The sequence below is a fragment of the Salmo salar genome, chromosome 16, assembly GCF_965601325.2.
Source record: "Salmo salar chromosome 16, fSalSal1, whole genome shotgun sequence".
Lineage (NCBI taxonomy): Eukaryota > Metazoa > Chordata > Actinopteri > Salmoniformes > Salmonidae > Salmo > Salmo salar.
In genome coordinates, this window is record NC_138306.1 from 72,704,773 (window position 1) to 72,722,190 (window position 17,418).

At 44.5% G+C, this 17,418-nt stretch overlaps 1 protein-coding gene across 4 annotated transcripts in view; it reads right to left on the bottom strand.

Moving 5' to 3' along the window:
- Positions 1–17,418, bottom strand: part of LOC106574540 (vang-like protein 1) — a 41,519-nt gene continuing 24,101 nt past the window's right edge. For 3 of the 4 annotated variants that reach the window (XM_014150492.3, XM_014150493.3, XM_045697670.2), the window contains exons 4-9: positions 14,498–14,929; positions 13,956–14,131; positions 5,640–5,800; positions 3,500–3,647; positions 1,207–1,441; positions 1–968 (exon numbers count right to left, since the gene is read on the bottom strand). In XM_014150492.3, coding sequence (XP_014005967.3) covers positions 708–968; positions 1,207–1,441; positions 3,500–3,647; positions 5,640–5,800; positions 13,956–14,131; positions 14,498–14,929 — 1,413 coding nt within the window. In that variant the 3' untranslated portion in view covers positions 1–707. The remainder of the gene's footprint in view (positions 969–1,206; positions 1,442–3,499; positions 3,648–5,639; positions 5,801–13,955; positions 14,132–14,497; positions 14,930–17,418) is intronic. The other variant, XM_014150494.3, reaches the window with a different exon arrangement.

Consider the following 17,418-nt stretch of genomic DNA (forward strand, 5'->3'; position numbering starts at 1 on the left):
CACCATTATATCACAATGTGTTTATACATAAACAATATACAGAAGTAGAGAACATGTGCATGTAACGCAAAAAAAAAGTTAATTAAGTAGCTATAGTTTCAGAACAGCAGACAGGCCTGAGACGGTTTGTGTTAAAAGTTACATTTTGTCCAGAAGTTAAATAGTGGCAGTTCACCATCTGTAGTGGTTTAGCTGAGAAGGGATGAAGGAATGTCCATGGCAACAGTAGTGTCATTTGACTCCTCGGTGAGATGTCCCAAAAAAAATAAAAAATAAAAGTCTCCACTTTCTGTCTTGAGTCATGGAATTAAAACGATTCCTCGTCTTGAGCTCTGCATCAGTCTTTCAGAGATGGAACAACGGTGTTCATAGACATTGACACATATGCAGTTGTGTGCACACATTGTTCATCTATAGCTCCATCTCCACAGAGTCCAGTTCAATCTTCTGTGTGTGTGTGTGTGTGTGTGTGTGTGTGTGCATGCAAGACAAGTCAATTCATCACCGGTGTATATTTTTTTTAATATTAACTCAAACCAGGTAAACCATAGATAAAAAGGACAATATTTTCCAACGTGTGTGTAACATATATTCATATATAATATATATTTAAAAAAATCCAAAAATCAAATAAAACCGCAAACCCAGAATAAAACCATTTTGAAAACAAAAAAAAGGTGTGTGGTGGTAAAACCAGTTGTCCAGTTCTACACAGAGGTCTCCGACTGTAGCCGCAGGACAAACTTGTGCGACTTGGGGTCGATGAACTCCTCTGAAAGCTGGATGTAGGGGATCCTTTTGACCGTCACCACCAGGCTGAAGTCTATGCACTTGAGGAGGAAGATGGCGCCCTCCTTGAGGCCGCTGGTGACCGACGCCTCGCTGACCAGAGTCCACTGTCGGGCCAGCCAGCGCTCGCGGCCGTACTGCAGGGTGGGCCCGGGGGTCAGGTAACTCTCCAGGAAGGCCTATGAGGAGAGGAGTTAGCACTTTCCCGATAACAGAATTATTTGTTACTACTATACAAGTAAGGTGCCACTCAAAGGAGTTGGTCAAAACCAGTGGGTGATGTCACCTTAAGTTGGTGGAAGGGCTCATTGTAATGGCTGGAATGGAACACCAAACTATTCCATTCCAGCCAACACAATCCGCTCATCCTCCGATCTCTCCTCCCACCAGCCTCCACTGATCAGAACACTTGGTCACCTTGGGCGTCATGTTGTTGGTGATGCAGAAGGCCAGGTGCTGCTGGATGCTCTCCATGCTGTGGCAGTGCTGCTGCCTGGTGGTGCGGAGGTACTTCTGCAGGGAGCGGGCCATGGAGGGGAAGATGGCCTGGGCGGCCTCGCGCGGGTCCATCACGTCCCCGGGGGCTTTCTTCTGCTCCTCTTCCTGCATGCGCTTGATGTGTGTGAAGGCCTCCTCTACTGCCACCACCAGTCTAGGAGGGCACAATGTGGTTGTTCGGCACAATGTGGTTGTTCAGCACAATGTGGTTGTTCAGCACATATGATGGAGTGTATACTTCTACTACAGCGGCTTTGGAAACATCTAAAAAGGCTTTACATGGCATAGGAGTAATAAATAAAAAAATAATATAGAAATAAAACAAATACCTGGACTTGTCTTTTCCTACCAGCACTGAATTAGCTGATAACTATAGTACCGGTCAAAAGTTTGGACACACCTACTCATTGAAGGGTTTTTCTTAATTTTTACTATTTTCCACATTGTAGAATAATAGTGAAGACATCAAAACTATGAAATGACACACATGGAATAATGTAGTAATCAAAAAAGTGTTAAACAAATCAAAATATATTTTAGATTCTTCAAAGTAGCAACCCTTTGCCTTGATGACAGCTTTGCACACTCTTGGCATTCTCTCAACCAGCTTCATGAGGTAGTCACCTGGAATGCATTTCAATTAACAGGTGTGCCTTGTTAAAAGTTCCATTGTGGAATTTCTTTCCTTCTTAATGTGTTTGATCCAATCAGTTGTGTTGTGACAAGGTAGGGGTGATGTACAGAAGATAGCCCTATTTGGAAAAAGACAAGTCCATATTATGGCAAGAACAGCTCAAATAAACAAAGAGAAATGACAGTCCATCATTACTTTAAAACATGAAGGTCAGTCAATCCGGAAAATGTCAAGAACTTTGGAAGTTTCTTCAAGTGCAGTCGCAAAAACCATCAAGCGCTACAATAAAACTGGCTATCATGAGGACTGCCACAGGAAAGGAAGACCCAGAGTTACCTCTGCTGCAGAGGATAAGTTCATTAGATTTACCAGCCTCAGAAATTGCAGCCCAAATAAATGCTTCAGAGTTCAAGTAACAGATGCTTCTCAACATCAACTGTTCAGAGGAGACTGCGTGGATTAGGCCTTCGTGGTCAAATTGCTGCAAAGAGACCACTACTAAAGGACACCGATAAGAAGAAGAGACTTGCTTGGGCCAAGAAACACGAGCAATGGACATTAGACCGGTGGAAATCTGTCCTTTGGTCTGATGAGTCCAAATTTGAGATTTTTGGTTCAAACCGCTGTGTCTTTGTGAAACGCAGTATAGGTGAACTCCGCATGTGTGGTTCCGACCGTAAAGCATGGAGGTGGTGTTGTGATGATACTTTGCTGGTGACGCTGTCTGTGATTTATTTAGAATTCAAGGCACACTTAACCAGCATGGCTACCACAGCATTTTGCAGTGATATGCAATCCCATCTGGTTAGCGCTTAGTGTGACTATAATTTGTTTTCAACAGGACAATGATCCAACACACCTCCAGGCTGTGTAAGGCCTATTTGACCAATAAGGAGAGTGATGGAGTGCTGCATCAGATGACCTGGACTCCACAATCACCTGACCTCAACCTAATTGCGATGGTTTGGGATGAGTTGGACTGCCGAGTGCAGGAAAATCAGCCAACAAGTGCTCAGCATATGTGGGAACTCCTTCAAGACTGTTCGAAAAGCATTCCAGGTGAAGCTAGTTGAGAGAATGCCAAGAGCGCGCAAAGCTGTCATCAAGGCATAGGTTTCTACTTCGAAGAATATAGCATAAATGTTGATTTGTTTAACACTTCTTTGGTTACTACATTATTCCATATGTGTTATTTCATAGTTTAGATGTCTTCACTATTATTCTACAATGTAGAAAATAGTACAAAAAAAAAAAAAAAATTGAATGAGTAGGTGTCCAAACTTTTTACTGACACTTTATTTAGGGAAAACGTTCTTACTACAACTGTCTCTCACCTAGCTATCTTAAGATTAATGCACTAATTACAAGTTGCTTTGGATAAGAGCGTCTGCTTAGTGATTCAAATGTAAATGTTATGTAATATCAAACCAAAGATATGAGAGATGAGACATACTTTAGTATCTGTTGGCTTGGTAAGTCCAAAAGGCTCCTTTACCACAAATACGTGCAAAAACAATCCCCATATGTCCTTTCATTCACTTATCAAACAGCCAAAAACCCCCCAAACCTGTCTCTCACCGGGCCTTGCGTTTGCGGACGCGCCTCTCGTGCTCCGCCTCCTCGTAGTACAGCTCGTTGTGATTGGTATCTCGGCGGCGGGCAGCAGCGGCAATCATAGCCCGAGACTGGGAGTGGGCCAATCCAGTCGCTGCGTTGTTCCCAGGGCCTAGGAAGGCAGACAACAGAGGGATGTTAGGTTAATATAGGTGTTCATTATATCCATTGATACAGAATCTTGCAACGTCAGAGTGTCAAGATATCTCCACACTAACAAACATGCTCGATACTCAGCGTAAGACAGACATATAGACACTTCTAAAAAATATATATATATATATATATATATATATATATATATATATATATATATATATATATATATAAAATTTTTAAAAAAAAAACACTTCTTCGCATCTTTGAATAGTAGTAAAATCTAAATCATAAAGGACGGAACACTGTAGTCCTCAACAAAAATCTGTATAGTTGAAAATGCATGTTCCAAGTTCAAACCACCACACCCACGCATCCACTGTTTAACATTCAGTTATTCCGGGTTCTCTGCTACTCTGTGTCTTTGGGCGGTGCCGAGTGTCCGTCTTAATAAACTTCCCAGGCCAACTTCAAAAGTTGAATGTCAGGCGCATGTCATTATGAGAGTGTTAATATGCAAGAGAGCGATGGCTCATGTTAATAGGGGCTAAGAGAGGGCTGGAGCTGCTGCAGTATTAATGTAGGGTAGGGTGGGGGTTCGGGACAGGAGAATTCCATTATATATCCATGCCCTATTTCTCCAGTCTGAGAAACGGCAGCCATGTTTGCACTGCCAGTCAGGTCATGAACCCGTCAACTTACCAACCCAAAAGATAGATTTTCTGTTGGGGGGTTAATACCACGAAGAAGAATTACCTGGTGAGCAAAACAACACAGCTTGCTTGATGGAAAGGCGAGAGCCCTGTGGGCCTGTACATGTGCATTTCAGTATAAAATATTGTACTGAAAAGCTAAACATTGGGAATTAAGGGTGGCTGTCTATGAGTATCATGATTCATTTCAGCAAAGCCATGTCTCCTGCCAACTCATCTGAAGTGTGTGTTCTAACAGCCTCTACCATGCTTAGTGGTTAGGTGACAGACCTTGGTCATGGATAATGGAGGGAGGATAGTCTCTCTCCCAGACTTCCCCATGTTACTGTCCCTGCTGCAGTTACTGTGATGACACTCCCCAGAGACCAGCTCCTCAATGAGGAGAACGAGGGGAGAGCGACAGAGTGGGCAGTATAGCTATTGATTTAACACTGCTGGCTGTCTCATCTCTGAGCGCTACTGGAGGGTGGAGGGAGGGATGGAGAGGAGGGAGGCAGAAGTAGAATAGAGGGAGGAAGAGAGCAAGAGCCACAGGGAGGAAGAGAGCAAGAGCCGAGAGAGAGAGAGAGAGAGAGGCAATGAGCGAGAGAAGCAGAGCGAGAACGAGGGGGGATGGAGGTGGAGGTGCGGTACACTTATGGGGAACACAGAGAAGAAGGAGATTGCTTGTGAGTACTCATGAAGTAGTCATGATCCATCTTCACTTCAAAACTTAAACATGTTCAAACAAATGCATTTATTTAATTTCCCTCTCTCCAGATATCCTATTAGATTTCGCTCTTGCCCAGAGCTGATTTTACAAATTCAACCAATTATTATTCCATATCAGAAACAGTCAAAGCAAATGTTCAGCTAAAAGTGAAAATGTGTAACACTAGTAAATAGAAGCAGCGATAAATAGTCACTAGGTCAACGTCGATAGTGACATCACATGCTTTGGGTGTGGCCTACACAAATGAGTTAAATCATTTCACAGCTGTGTCTCTAAACCAATGAGGCATGCCGATTACAGTGGAGTGCAAGGGGATTGGTTTGGTGTGCAGCTCCAGTGAGAGAGAGAGGCGGGTTAGTCAGTGAGTCCAGACAGTGCTCAGAGATGCAGGGTTTTAGTGAGAGAGTTATTCTATAGAACTACTGAACTTACTGTCCAAAAGGTAAGCTTTCATTTTAGCTTTAAAGACATCTGGGTGTTAGAGAGCAGCCGAGGAGAGGAGAGAGTCAAACATCAAGCCCAAAGGACAGACAAGAGAAACAGATATAGAGGAAACGTATAGATAAACTCTCCATGCACTCACCAGTTGTGGGGGTTGCCGGGAACTCACCATCCACATTATAGACCTTGAGGCCGGCCAGGTGCTTGGCGGCCCGGGACTTAGAGGCGGTGAGCAGGGCCGGGTTGTGGACAGAGAAGTCCCTGTAGTAGTTCTCTATGATGGCCAATGCTGCCCGCTGAATACTGTGCACATAAAACAGACGAAGAATAAGGAGAAACTGAGATTTACTTGGAACCTGGGACAGATATTTTTTAATTAAGCTAAAAATCAGCTAATAAAATAAACAACTATAAATTTTTTTTATCAATAACTTAAATTAATAATGCATGTCTCAGAGAAATAAACAGTGGAAAAAAATAGATATACACAATAGATAAAAACAGGAAAACCAGACACTGAAAGGTGTCAAAAAAAGAAACGTCCTCTCACTGTCAACTGCGTTTATTTTCAGCAAACTTAACATGTGTAAATATTTGTATGAACATAAGATTCAACAACTGAGACAAACTGAACAAGTTCCACACACGTGACTAACATAAATGGAATAATGTGTCCCTGAACAAAGGGGGGGGGGGTTCAAAATTTAAAGTAACAGTCAGTATCTGCTGTGGCCACCAGCTGCATTAAGTACTGCAGTGCATCTCCTCCTCATGGACTGCACCAGATTTGGCAGTTCTTTCTGTGAGATGTTACTCCACTCTTCCACCAAGGCACCTGCAAGTTCCCGGACATTTCTGGGTGGAATGGCCCTAGCCCTCACCCTCCGATACAACAAGTCCCAGACGTGCTCAATGGGATTGAGATCCGGTCTCTTCGCTGGCCATGGCAGAACACTTATATTCATGTCTTGCAGGAAATCACGCACAGAACGAGCAGTATGGCTGGTGGCATTGTCATGTTGGAGGGTCATGTCAGGATGAGCCTGCAGGAAGGGTACCACATGAGGGAGGAGGATGTCTTCCCTGTAACGCACAGCGTTGAGATTGCCTGCAATGACAACAAGCTCAGTCCAATGATGCTGTGACACACCGCCCCAGACCATGACAGACCCTCCACCTCCAAATCGATCCCGCTCCAGAGTACAGGCCTCGGTGTAACGCTCATTCCTTCGACGATAAACGCGAATCCGACCATCACCCCTGGTGAGACAAAACTGCAACTCGTCAGTGAAGAGCACTTTTTGCCAGTCCTGTCTGGTCCAGCGATGGTGGGTTTGTGCCCATAGGCGACGTTGTGGCTGGTGATGTCTGGTGAAGACTTGCCTTCCAACAGGCCTACAAGCCCTCAGTCCAGCCTCTCTCAGCCTATTGTGGACAGTCTGAGCACTGATGGAGGGATTGTGTGTTCCTGGTGTAACTCGGGCAGTTGTTGTTGCCATCCTGTACCTGTCCAGCAGGTGTGATGTTCGGCTGTACTGATCCTGTGCAGGTGTTGTTACACGTGGTCTGCGACTGCGAGGACGATCAGCTGTCCGTCCTGTCTCCCTGTAGCACCGTCTTAGTCGTCTCACAGTACGGACATTGCAATTTATTGCCTTGGCCACATCCGCAGTCCTCATGCCTCCTTGCAGCATGCCTAAGGCACGTTCACGCAGATGAGCAGGGACCCTGGGCATCTTTCTTTTGGTTAGCGCCCCGCTCTTCTTAACAAATGACACGAGCCCCGGGGAGGAGGAGAGGGGAAGGGAGAGGAGGGGAAGGGAGGGGAGAAAGATGTAAAGGGAGAGAGAGAGCCCTTTGAATTGAATAGCATTGAGACAGGATTCAGTGTCAAATAAGAGGGGGGGAATAGTTTTTTCTAGAGCGAGGGAACTGTAGACTAGTCAGTTGAGCCTTGAGGAATGACCCTGTACTGCTGTACGCCTGTGAAAAGCTGCTAGCATCTGCTGCTGCTCTCAGTGGGCCGAATGCAGTTACAAGGCATAGGAACTGGGGTATGACTGTCTCAGCAGCGTACTAACAGGGCTAGATTGGATCAGTAGGCTACAATAAGCTACAGCACAAAATCATCCCTGGCATTTCTAGATCAAAACCACAACGGTCAACCTGGACCTGTGTAAAGGCACGTAAACAAAATGGATACACATGCTTAATGAATTGGTATTGTGTAGCTGGCTAATCAGCACTGTTGCAGACAGAGTCAAGGAGGGAGGAAGTACCACGTGCTTCCTATTTCCCCCCGGGGCAGCCAGGAAGCACACTGAGGCTACTGTCCCCCTCTGTAGGCAGACACAGTCCTCTCTACAAACCTCTCCTACTCCTTATTCCCCTATTGATACTACACCATGAGAAAGGTTTACTGCTGTGTACCGTTCCACATGTAAGAGTAAGTAGGAGAGAGAGAGAGAGAGTGAGGAGACGGAGAGAGAAATAGTCATCACATGGGACGTCCTAACAGCAGTGACACGGAGGGGGAGGTGAGAGAGGTATGCAACTTTACACACCTAGTGCTGACGCAGGGGAAATGTCACGCTAAGTGACAGGACATTATGGATATATACTCTCCCTCATCGCAGTGCAGTATAATATATATATATATATATAATGGTGGCAAAACCCGTGGATGGGTATTCCAGCATGACAATGACCCAAAACACATGGCCAAGGCAACAAAGGAGTAGCTCAAGAAGAAGCACATTAAGGTCCTGGAGTGGCCTAGCCAGTCTGCAGACCTTAATCCCATAGAAAATCTGTGGAGGGAGCTAAAGGTTCGAGTTGCCAAACGTCAGCCTCGAAACCTTAATGACTTGGAGAAGATCTGCAAAGAGGAGTCGGACAAAATCCCTCCTGAGATGTGTGCAAACCTGGTGGCCAACTACAAGAAACGTCTGACCTCTGTGATTGACAAGGGTTTTGCCACCAAGTAGTAAGTCATGTTTTGCAGAGGGGTCAAATACTTATTTCCCTCAATAAAATGCTAATCATTTTATAACATTTTTGAAATGCGTTTTTCTGGTTTTTTGTTGTTGTTATTCTGTCTCTCACTCTCTCAATAAACCTACCATTAAAATTAGACTGATCATTTCTTTGTCAGTGGGCAAACGTACAAAATCAGCAGGGGATCAAAATACGCGTGCGCGCACACACACACACACACACACACACACACACACACACACACACACACACACACACACACACACACACACACACACACACACACACACACACACACACACAGACACAGACACAGACACAGTGCATTCAGAAAGTGTTCACATGCCTTGACATTTTCCACTTTTATTTTGGTTACAATTGTGATAGTCTTTTTTTTGTCTATACAAAATACTCATGTCAAAGTGGATTAAAAATGTACACTTTTTTTTAAAGATGAATGCAAAATCAAACATTAACTTGATTATGTAAGTATTCACCTCCCTGAGTCAATACCTTTGGCAGTGATTACAGCTGTGAGTGTCTAAGAGCTTTCCACACCTGGATTGTACAATATTTTATCATGTTTCTTATTTTTGAAACTCTTCAAGCTCTGTCAAGTTGGTTGATGATCATTGCTAGACAGCCATTTTCATGTCTTGCCATAGATTTTCAAGTAGATTTAAGTCAACTCAGGAACATTCAATGCAACTTCAGTGTATAGTAGGCCTTGAGTTTTAGGTTATTGTCCTGCTGAAAGGTGAATTTGTCTCTGAGTGTCTGTTAGAAAGCAGACTGAACCAGGTTTTCCTCTAGGACTTTGTCTGTGTTTAGCTCTATTCTGTTTCTTTTTATCCTGAAAAAGACTCCCTAGTCCTTGCTGATGACAAGCATATCCATAACATGATGCAGCCATCACCATGTTTGAAAATATGACGTGGTAATCAGTGAGTAATGTTTTCTGTTGGATTTGCCCCTAACATAACATTTTGTATTCAGGACAAAAAGTACATTTCTTTGCCACGTTTCTTGCAGTAGTACTTTAGTGCCTTATTGGAAACCGGATGCATGTTTTGGAATATTTTTTATTCTGTACAGACTTCCTTCTTTTCACTCTGTCATTTAGGTTAGTATTGTGGAGTAACTACAATGTTGTTGATCCATCCCCAGTTTTCTCGTATCACAGCCATTAAACTCAGTAACTGTTTTAAAAATCACCATTGGCCGCATGGTAAAATCCCTGAGCAGTTTCTTTCATCTACAGCAACTGATTTAGGAAGGACGCCTGTATCATTGCAGTGACAGGGTGTATTGATACACCACCCAAGCATAATTAATAACTTCACCATGCTCAAAGGGATATTTTTGTATTGTAGGGACCTTACAGATAATTGTATGTGTGGTACAGATATGGGGTAATCGTTAAAAAAATCTGTAATTTTGTAAACATTTACTAAAAACAAAATTCCAATTTGACATCGTGGGGTGTTGTGTGTAGATCAGTGGCACACAATGGAAATTGTATCCATTTTAAATTCAGGCTGTGACACAGCAAAATGTGGAAAAGTCAAGGGTTCTAAATACTTTGAGGCGAGCGTGTGTGTGTGTGTGTGTGTATATATATATACAGTTGAAGTCGGAAGTTTACATACACCTAGGTTGGAGTCATTAAAACTCGTTTTTCAACCACTCCACAAATCTCTTGTTAACAAACTATAGTTTTGGCAAGTCGGTTAGAACATCTACTGTGTGCATGACACAAGTCATTTTTCCAACAATTGTTTAGACATATTATTTCACTTATAATTCACTGTATCACAATTCCAGTGGGTCAGAAGTTTACATACACTAAGTTGACTGTGCCTTTAAACAGCTTGGAAAATTCCAGAAAATTATGTCATGGCTTAAGAAGCTTCTGATAAGCAAATTGACATAATTTGAGTCAATTGAGGGTGTACCCGTGGATGTATTTCTAGGCATACCTTTAAACTCAGTGCCTCTTTGCTTGACATCATGGGAAAATGCAAAGAAATCAGCCAAGACCTCCGAAAAAAAATTGTAGGCCTCCACAACTCTGGTTCATCCTTGGGAGCAATTTCCAAACGCCTGAAGGTACCACGTTCATCTGTACAAACGATAGTACGCAAGTATAAACACCATGGGATCACGCAGCCGTCATACCGCTCAGGAAGGAGAAGCATTCTGTCTCCTAGAGATGAACGTACTTTTGTGCAAAAAGTGCAAATCAATCCCAGAATAACAGCAAAGAACCTTGTGAAGATGCTGGAGGAAACGTATCTATATCCACCGCCATAAAAAAGCCAGACTACGGTTTGCAACTGCACATGGGGACAAAGATCGTACTTTTTGGAGAAATGTCCTCTGGTCTGATGAAACAAAAATAGAACTGTTTGGCCATAATGACCATCGTTATGTTTGGAGGAAAAAGGGGGAGGCTTGCAAGCCAAAGAACACCATCCCAACCGTGAAGCACGGGGGTGGCAGCATCATGTTGTGGGGGTGCTTTGCTGTAGGAGGGACTGGTGCACTTCACAAAATAGATGACATCATGAGGGAGGAAAATTATGTGGATTTATTGAAGCAACATCTCAAGACATCAGTCAGGAAGTTAAAGCTTGGTCACAAATGGGTCTTCCAAATGGACAATGACCCCAAGCATACTTCCAAAGTTGTGGCAAAATGGCTTAAGGACAACAAAGTCAAGGTATTGGAGTGGCCATCACAAAGCCCTGACCTCAATCCTATAGAAAATTTGTGGGCAAAACTGAAAAGCGTGTGCGAGCAAGGAGCCCTACAAACCTGGCTCAGTTACACCAGCTCTGTCAGGAGGAATGGGCCAAAATTCACCCAACTTATTGTGGGAAGCTTGTGGAAGGCTACCTGAAACATTTGACCCAAGTTAAACAATTTAAAGGCAATGCTACCAAATACCAATTGAGTGTATGTAAACTTCTGACCCACTGGGAATGTGATGAAAGAAATAAAAGCTGAAATAAATAATTCTCTACTATTATTCTGACATTTCACATTCTGAATGTGGTGATAGTGGTGATCCTAACTGACCCAAGACAGGGAATTTTCACTAGGATTAAATGTCAGGAATTGTGAAAAACTGAGTTAACTGTATTTGGCTAAGGTTTATGTAAACTGTATATGTTATAAACCAGCTTTACCACTGCAGGGTGTATTGTATAGGTTAGCAGCAGCTATGTGTCCCGTATAGAGGGATTAAAGCCTGGGATTCACCCCAGAGTGGTGCTGGATATCCCATATGACTGATACAGCGAAAACGACCATGGCAGGATGAAGAGTGTTAGTGGATGTGAACATATGACTGATACAGAGAAAACGACCATGGCAGGATGAAGAGTGTTAGTGGATGTGAACATATGACTGATACAGAGAAAACGACCATGGCAGGATGAAGAGTGTTAGTGGATGTGAACATATGGAGGAGGCAGGTGGGTTGACAAACCCACAACTACGATGTCAAATACATGGATGTATAAACATATTGCTGGTACGGTACACAGACACACCGCTGGTACGGTACACAGACACACCGCTGGTACGGTACACAGACACACCGCTGGTACGGTACACAGACACACCGCTGGTACGGTACACGGACACACCGCTGGTACGGTACACGGACAGACACATTCTGACATCTCCAAAGAAAGGCAATCTGTAAAACAACTTTGTCAAGTTTTAAATACACTTAAAAGCTATAATGCTCCTGGGTTGGCACACAGGAAAACCCAAACCACTTTGTACGCCACATTCATTTATACATACTGTATGAAGACGTTTCGTCAGACACACACAATTGTGCATTAGCACAAAACAAGTACAAACTACTAAACCAACTTCTAAAGTTTTAACAAAACTACATACACCCATTGTGATGAAGGCAGCACTTTGAGCAGTCAGAGTCTCCGGTGCTCGCTACTTTGATCAATTATTAAACTACAGCAGAGAGAGGAGACAAACAAATAAAGCCCAAACACTGGCCTAGATATGAGCCTGACTGTGCCTCGGTTGCCTGTGGCTCTTCTCTACCATAAGTAGCGACTTGTTATGTTAGGCCACACTGGAGATAGGGGACAGAATGAGGAGAATAGAAGGATTCTTGCCGAGGTGAATCTCTGGTAATGTTGGCGTTAGGATCTTGGGCACCTCCTCAGGCTTCTTCTGCCCTGAGATTGGCATCAAAGAATGGCCAGGTCAGAGCCAGACAGAAAAACAGGCCTCCAGACCAGACAGCCTGCCTGCCAGACACACAGAGGAATGTCCTCACCGGTTGCCTAGGAATGGAGGAGGACAGGCCTGGGAAAATGTCTGGAAACACACCCAGTCTTCCCTGGAACCTGAGAATCTGTGTGTGTGTGCACAAAAGTGTATGTGTGTATGGTATGAATCTTCTCTGACCAGATGCTCAGTGTGGCCTGTAGGGAGCACTAATTAGCTGTTTGTTTACAAGCACATACAGACAGAGAGAGTGCTGCTGCGTTGGCAAGCTGAGGAAAATAGCAAGGCGCTTTATGAGCGACAACAGCCCCAGGGCAGCCTCTAACAACTCTAGTGAAGCAGAGGCTAAAGCACTTTACATGTCCATCATCTGTCACTGTACTGAGGTAGACAAAGGTGAACCAGAGAGCCCCAGCATAATACGAACATATGCTTGAGGCCCTCACAAAAGGGGATATGAGAGAGCGAGAGAGAGGAGATAGAAGAGTGTGTGAAGGCCCCAGCATTATACCAAGATAGGTTTGAGGCCCTCACAGAAGGGGATTTGAGAGAGCGAGAGAGAGGAGATAGAAGAGTGTGTGAAGGCCCCAGTATTATACCAAGATAGGTTTGAGGCCCTCACAGAAGGGGATTTGAGAGAGCGAGAGAGAGGAGATAGAAGAGTGTGTGAAGGCCCCAGCATTATACCAAGATAGGTTTGAGGCCCTCACAGAAGGGGATATGAGAGAGCGAGAGAGAGCGCGCACACCATGGACTGTGAAATGACCATGTATACAATTAGGATGCCTTTTGACAGTCTTACTATATCTTTCAGCAACTCGTCATGAGGTAAAACGTCTTCCTGGTACAGTCAGACGGCACATCAAAAGGACAAAGTCACTACAGACCAGGTTCTTCTAGTCTGAGCTGTTCTCTCTGGCTTATTACTTTTATTACTCTCTCTCACACACACACACACACACACACACACACACACACACACACACACACACACGCGCAAGATTCTTACTCACACTCTTCTTACTTGCTGGCTTTTCTCTGCTCTCTCTCTATTTCTCCTCAGCCTGCTCTACCCACTGAATTGTCCCGTCTTACTTTCAAGGACTTTTCTCCTCTCGCATCCTCCCCCTCTCCGGTCTCCCTCATCAGTCTCCCTTCCCCTGCCCCCTCTCAATCTCCCTCCGCATCTCACCTGAGCTGGCCCAGGTTGTATTGGCGTGTCTCTCCGTCGGTGGAGCGTGTGACAGAGACAGAGAAGGCGGGCTGCAGCTGCCTGAGCTCCAGCAGAACGATGGCCAGGTAGTGGATGAAGAGCAGAGCGTCTACTAGAGATACAGCGTACTGCACGATGCCCTGGTAGTTCTCATCCTGGGAACAACAAACAACCCAGCATGTGCTAGTGTCAACACACTACATAGGTACACACCAGTGGAGGCCGCTGAGGGGAGGACGGCTCATAATAATGGCTGGAAGGGAGCGAATGGAATGGCATCAAACACATGGAAACCATGTGTTATATAACATTCCATTTATTCCGTTCCAGCCATTACCACGAGCCCGTCCTGCCCAATTAAGGTGCCACCAACCTCCTGTGGTACACACACATTCATGACAAGAGAGTCACACAGATGAAAGCAATGACGTACAAACGGAATACTTGAAGAGGCAGATGTGGTGAACAGTAATTAGATGCGTTAAACACTGATTGTGAGTCTCGCTCTCTCCCTGCTGTACCTGTGAGTCCAGTATCCTCACGCCGTAGAACAGCCAGTAGGACACGACAAAGAGCAGCACCAGCACGGCCAGCAGCGCTCTGAACACAAACACCCGGGGCAGGCCGGCACGCGGAGCCCGGAAGAACAGCGCCCATACGGCCAACAGCAGTATCAACAACTTAAACGCCACGGAAATAAAGAGGCCCTCGCAGGCCGTGCCGCACACCAGGAGCTTGTCAGGCCAGAGGAGGTGGGGGAGAACCAGGAAGGCCAGGGGAGTGAGGAAGACCAGCAGGCCCAGAACCACAGCCAGGGTCAGGGTAAAGTAGCGCCGGCAGTCCAGGCCCACGCTGTCCTCCAGGTCCTTGGTGATCCGGACAATGTCCTCTTGGGACAGGCTGTGTTCCGACGTCCCCGTGACGGCCGTGGTGGTCTCGCCCCAGTTGTCATCCTGGGAGGAGGGAGGGAGGGGGAAGGAGGACGGGAGAAAGAGAGAAGTCAGTGTTAAATACTGTAGCATATAATGATTTTACTACTAGAGTCAAATTTATTAGTGACAGGAAAAGTTATAAATCTGGCAAGTCAGGATGGAATTTTCTACTCTAGGCTCATTTCCATAGACAGCTTAAAAGCTGTGCTCATTTCCGTTCAAAAGTCAACCAGGGAGGGGAGGACGAGCAAACAAAGAGTTACAGAACGAGAGAGAGAAAGACAGGAAATGGAAAAAGAAAACAGCGAATGGAGTGACTGCCAACTGGGATACACGAGGCAAGGCACTGTCTGTGTTTTCTGGCAACCACAGATAATAAAGGTCATTTGTGGCTGGCGAGAGCTACTAAAAACAACACAGATAAGAGCCTTTATAACACTGTACCAACACATGCCCACAGTGTACCCTGATAACTGAGCAGCCAGGGAGGGCTGCCCAATAGAAACCAACGGGGAGACTGGACAGACAGACCAGAGACCATCTAGATGCTCTTTCCCTCATTCCCCAACGACAACAGATGGAGCCTGATTTGATTTCCTCAGCAGAGGACTCCAATTTAAAATCAGCAGGCAGCTAAAAATAGCACGGAGGGGAGAAAAAGTGAATTCATGTAGGATGCATTTACCATCCATCTGAGATGGGGGATGGCGGGGGGGTCTCTTTGTCCCATGGCCCTAGTATTTAAAAACAGCACAGGACAGGCAGGAGGAGGCAGAACAATAGAAGGCCAAGCTTTAGTGACACTCTATCCTAGTCGGAAAGATGCAGCAGCCAAAGTTAATATCCCACTGTAATCAGGCCAGCTCAGTGTCCAGAGACAAACTACATTTAGTTAAATGTTGCTGTTGTGGGTTCAATAAATTAGAATTGTGTTTGATGTCCCTATCCCAAGCCACTTACAGACAACCCACCATGGTTATTACACTGTGTTCAACTTCAAAGGAGGTCAGATTTGAATGAAGTCAGAGAGAACCAAGTGAGGCATATAAAATCAATTTGTATTTGTCACATGCGCTGAATACAACAGGTGTTGACCTTACAGTGAAATGCTTACTTATAAGCCCATAACCAACCATGCAGTTGAGAAAAATACCAACAAAAAAATTTAATAAAAAGTAACAAATAATTAAAGAGCAGCAATAAAATAACAATAGCGAGGCTATATACAGGGGGTACCGGTACAGAGTCAATGTGTGGGGGCACCGGTTAGTTGAGGTCATATGTACAGTTGAAGTCAGAGTTTACATACACCTTTGCCAAATACATTTAAACTCAGTTAGGATCACCACTTTATTTTAAGAATGTGAAATGTCAGAATAATAGCACAGAATGATTTATTTCAGCTTTTATTTCTTTCATCACATTCCCAGTGGGTCAGAAGTTTACTATTGCGGTTTTGGAGCAGTGGCTTCTTCCTTGCTGAGCGGCCTTTCAGGTTATGTCGATATAGGACTCGTTTTACTGTGGATATAGATACTTTTGTACCTGTTTCCTCCAGCATCTTCACGAGGTCCTTTGCTGTTGTTCTGGGATTGATTTGCACTTTTCGCACCACAGTATGTTCATCTCTAGGAGACAGAATGCTTCTCCTTCCTGAGCGGTATGACAGCTGCGTGGTCCCATGGTGTTTACACTTGCGTACTATTGTTCATACAGATGAACGTGATACCTTCAGCGTTTGGAAATTGCTCCCAAGGATGAACCAGACCTGTGGAGGTCTACAATCTTTTTTCTGAGGTCTTGGCTGATTTCTTGTGATTTCCCCATGATGTCAAGCAAAGAGGCACTGAGTTTGAAGGTAGGCCTTGAAATACATCCACAGGTACACCTCCAATTGACTCAAATGATGTCAATTAGCCTATCAGAAGCTTCTAAAGCCATGACATCATTTTCTGGAATTTTCCAAGCTGTTTATAGGCACAGTCAACTTAGTGTATGTAAACTTCTGACCCACTGGAATTGTGATACAGTGAATTATAAGTGAAATTATCTGTCTGTAAACAATTGTTGGAAAAATGACTTGTGTCATGCACAAGTAGATGTCCTAACCGACTTGCCAAAACTATAGTTTGTTGACATGAAATTTGTGGAGTGGTTGAAAAACGCTTTTTAATGACTCCAACCTAAGTGTATGTAATCTTCGAACTTCAACTGTACATGTAGGTAGAGTTATTAAAGTGACTATGCATAGATAATTACAGAGTAGCAGCAGCGTAAAGGGGGGGGGGGGGCAATGCGAATAGTCTGGGTAGCCATTTGATTAGCTGTTCAGGAGTTTTATGGCTTGGGGGTAGAAGATGTTTAGAAGCCTCTTGGACCTAGACTTGGCGCTCCAGTACTGCTTGCCGTGTGATAGCAGAGAGAACAGTCTATGACTAGGGTGGCTGGAGTCTTTGACAATTTTTTGTGGCTTCCTCTGACACCGCCTGGTATAGAGGTCCTGAAAGGCA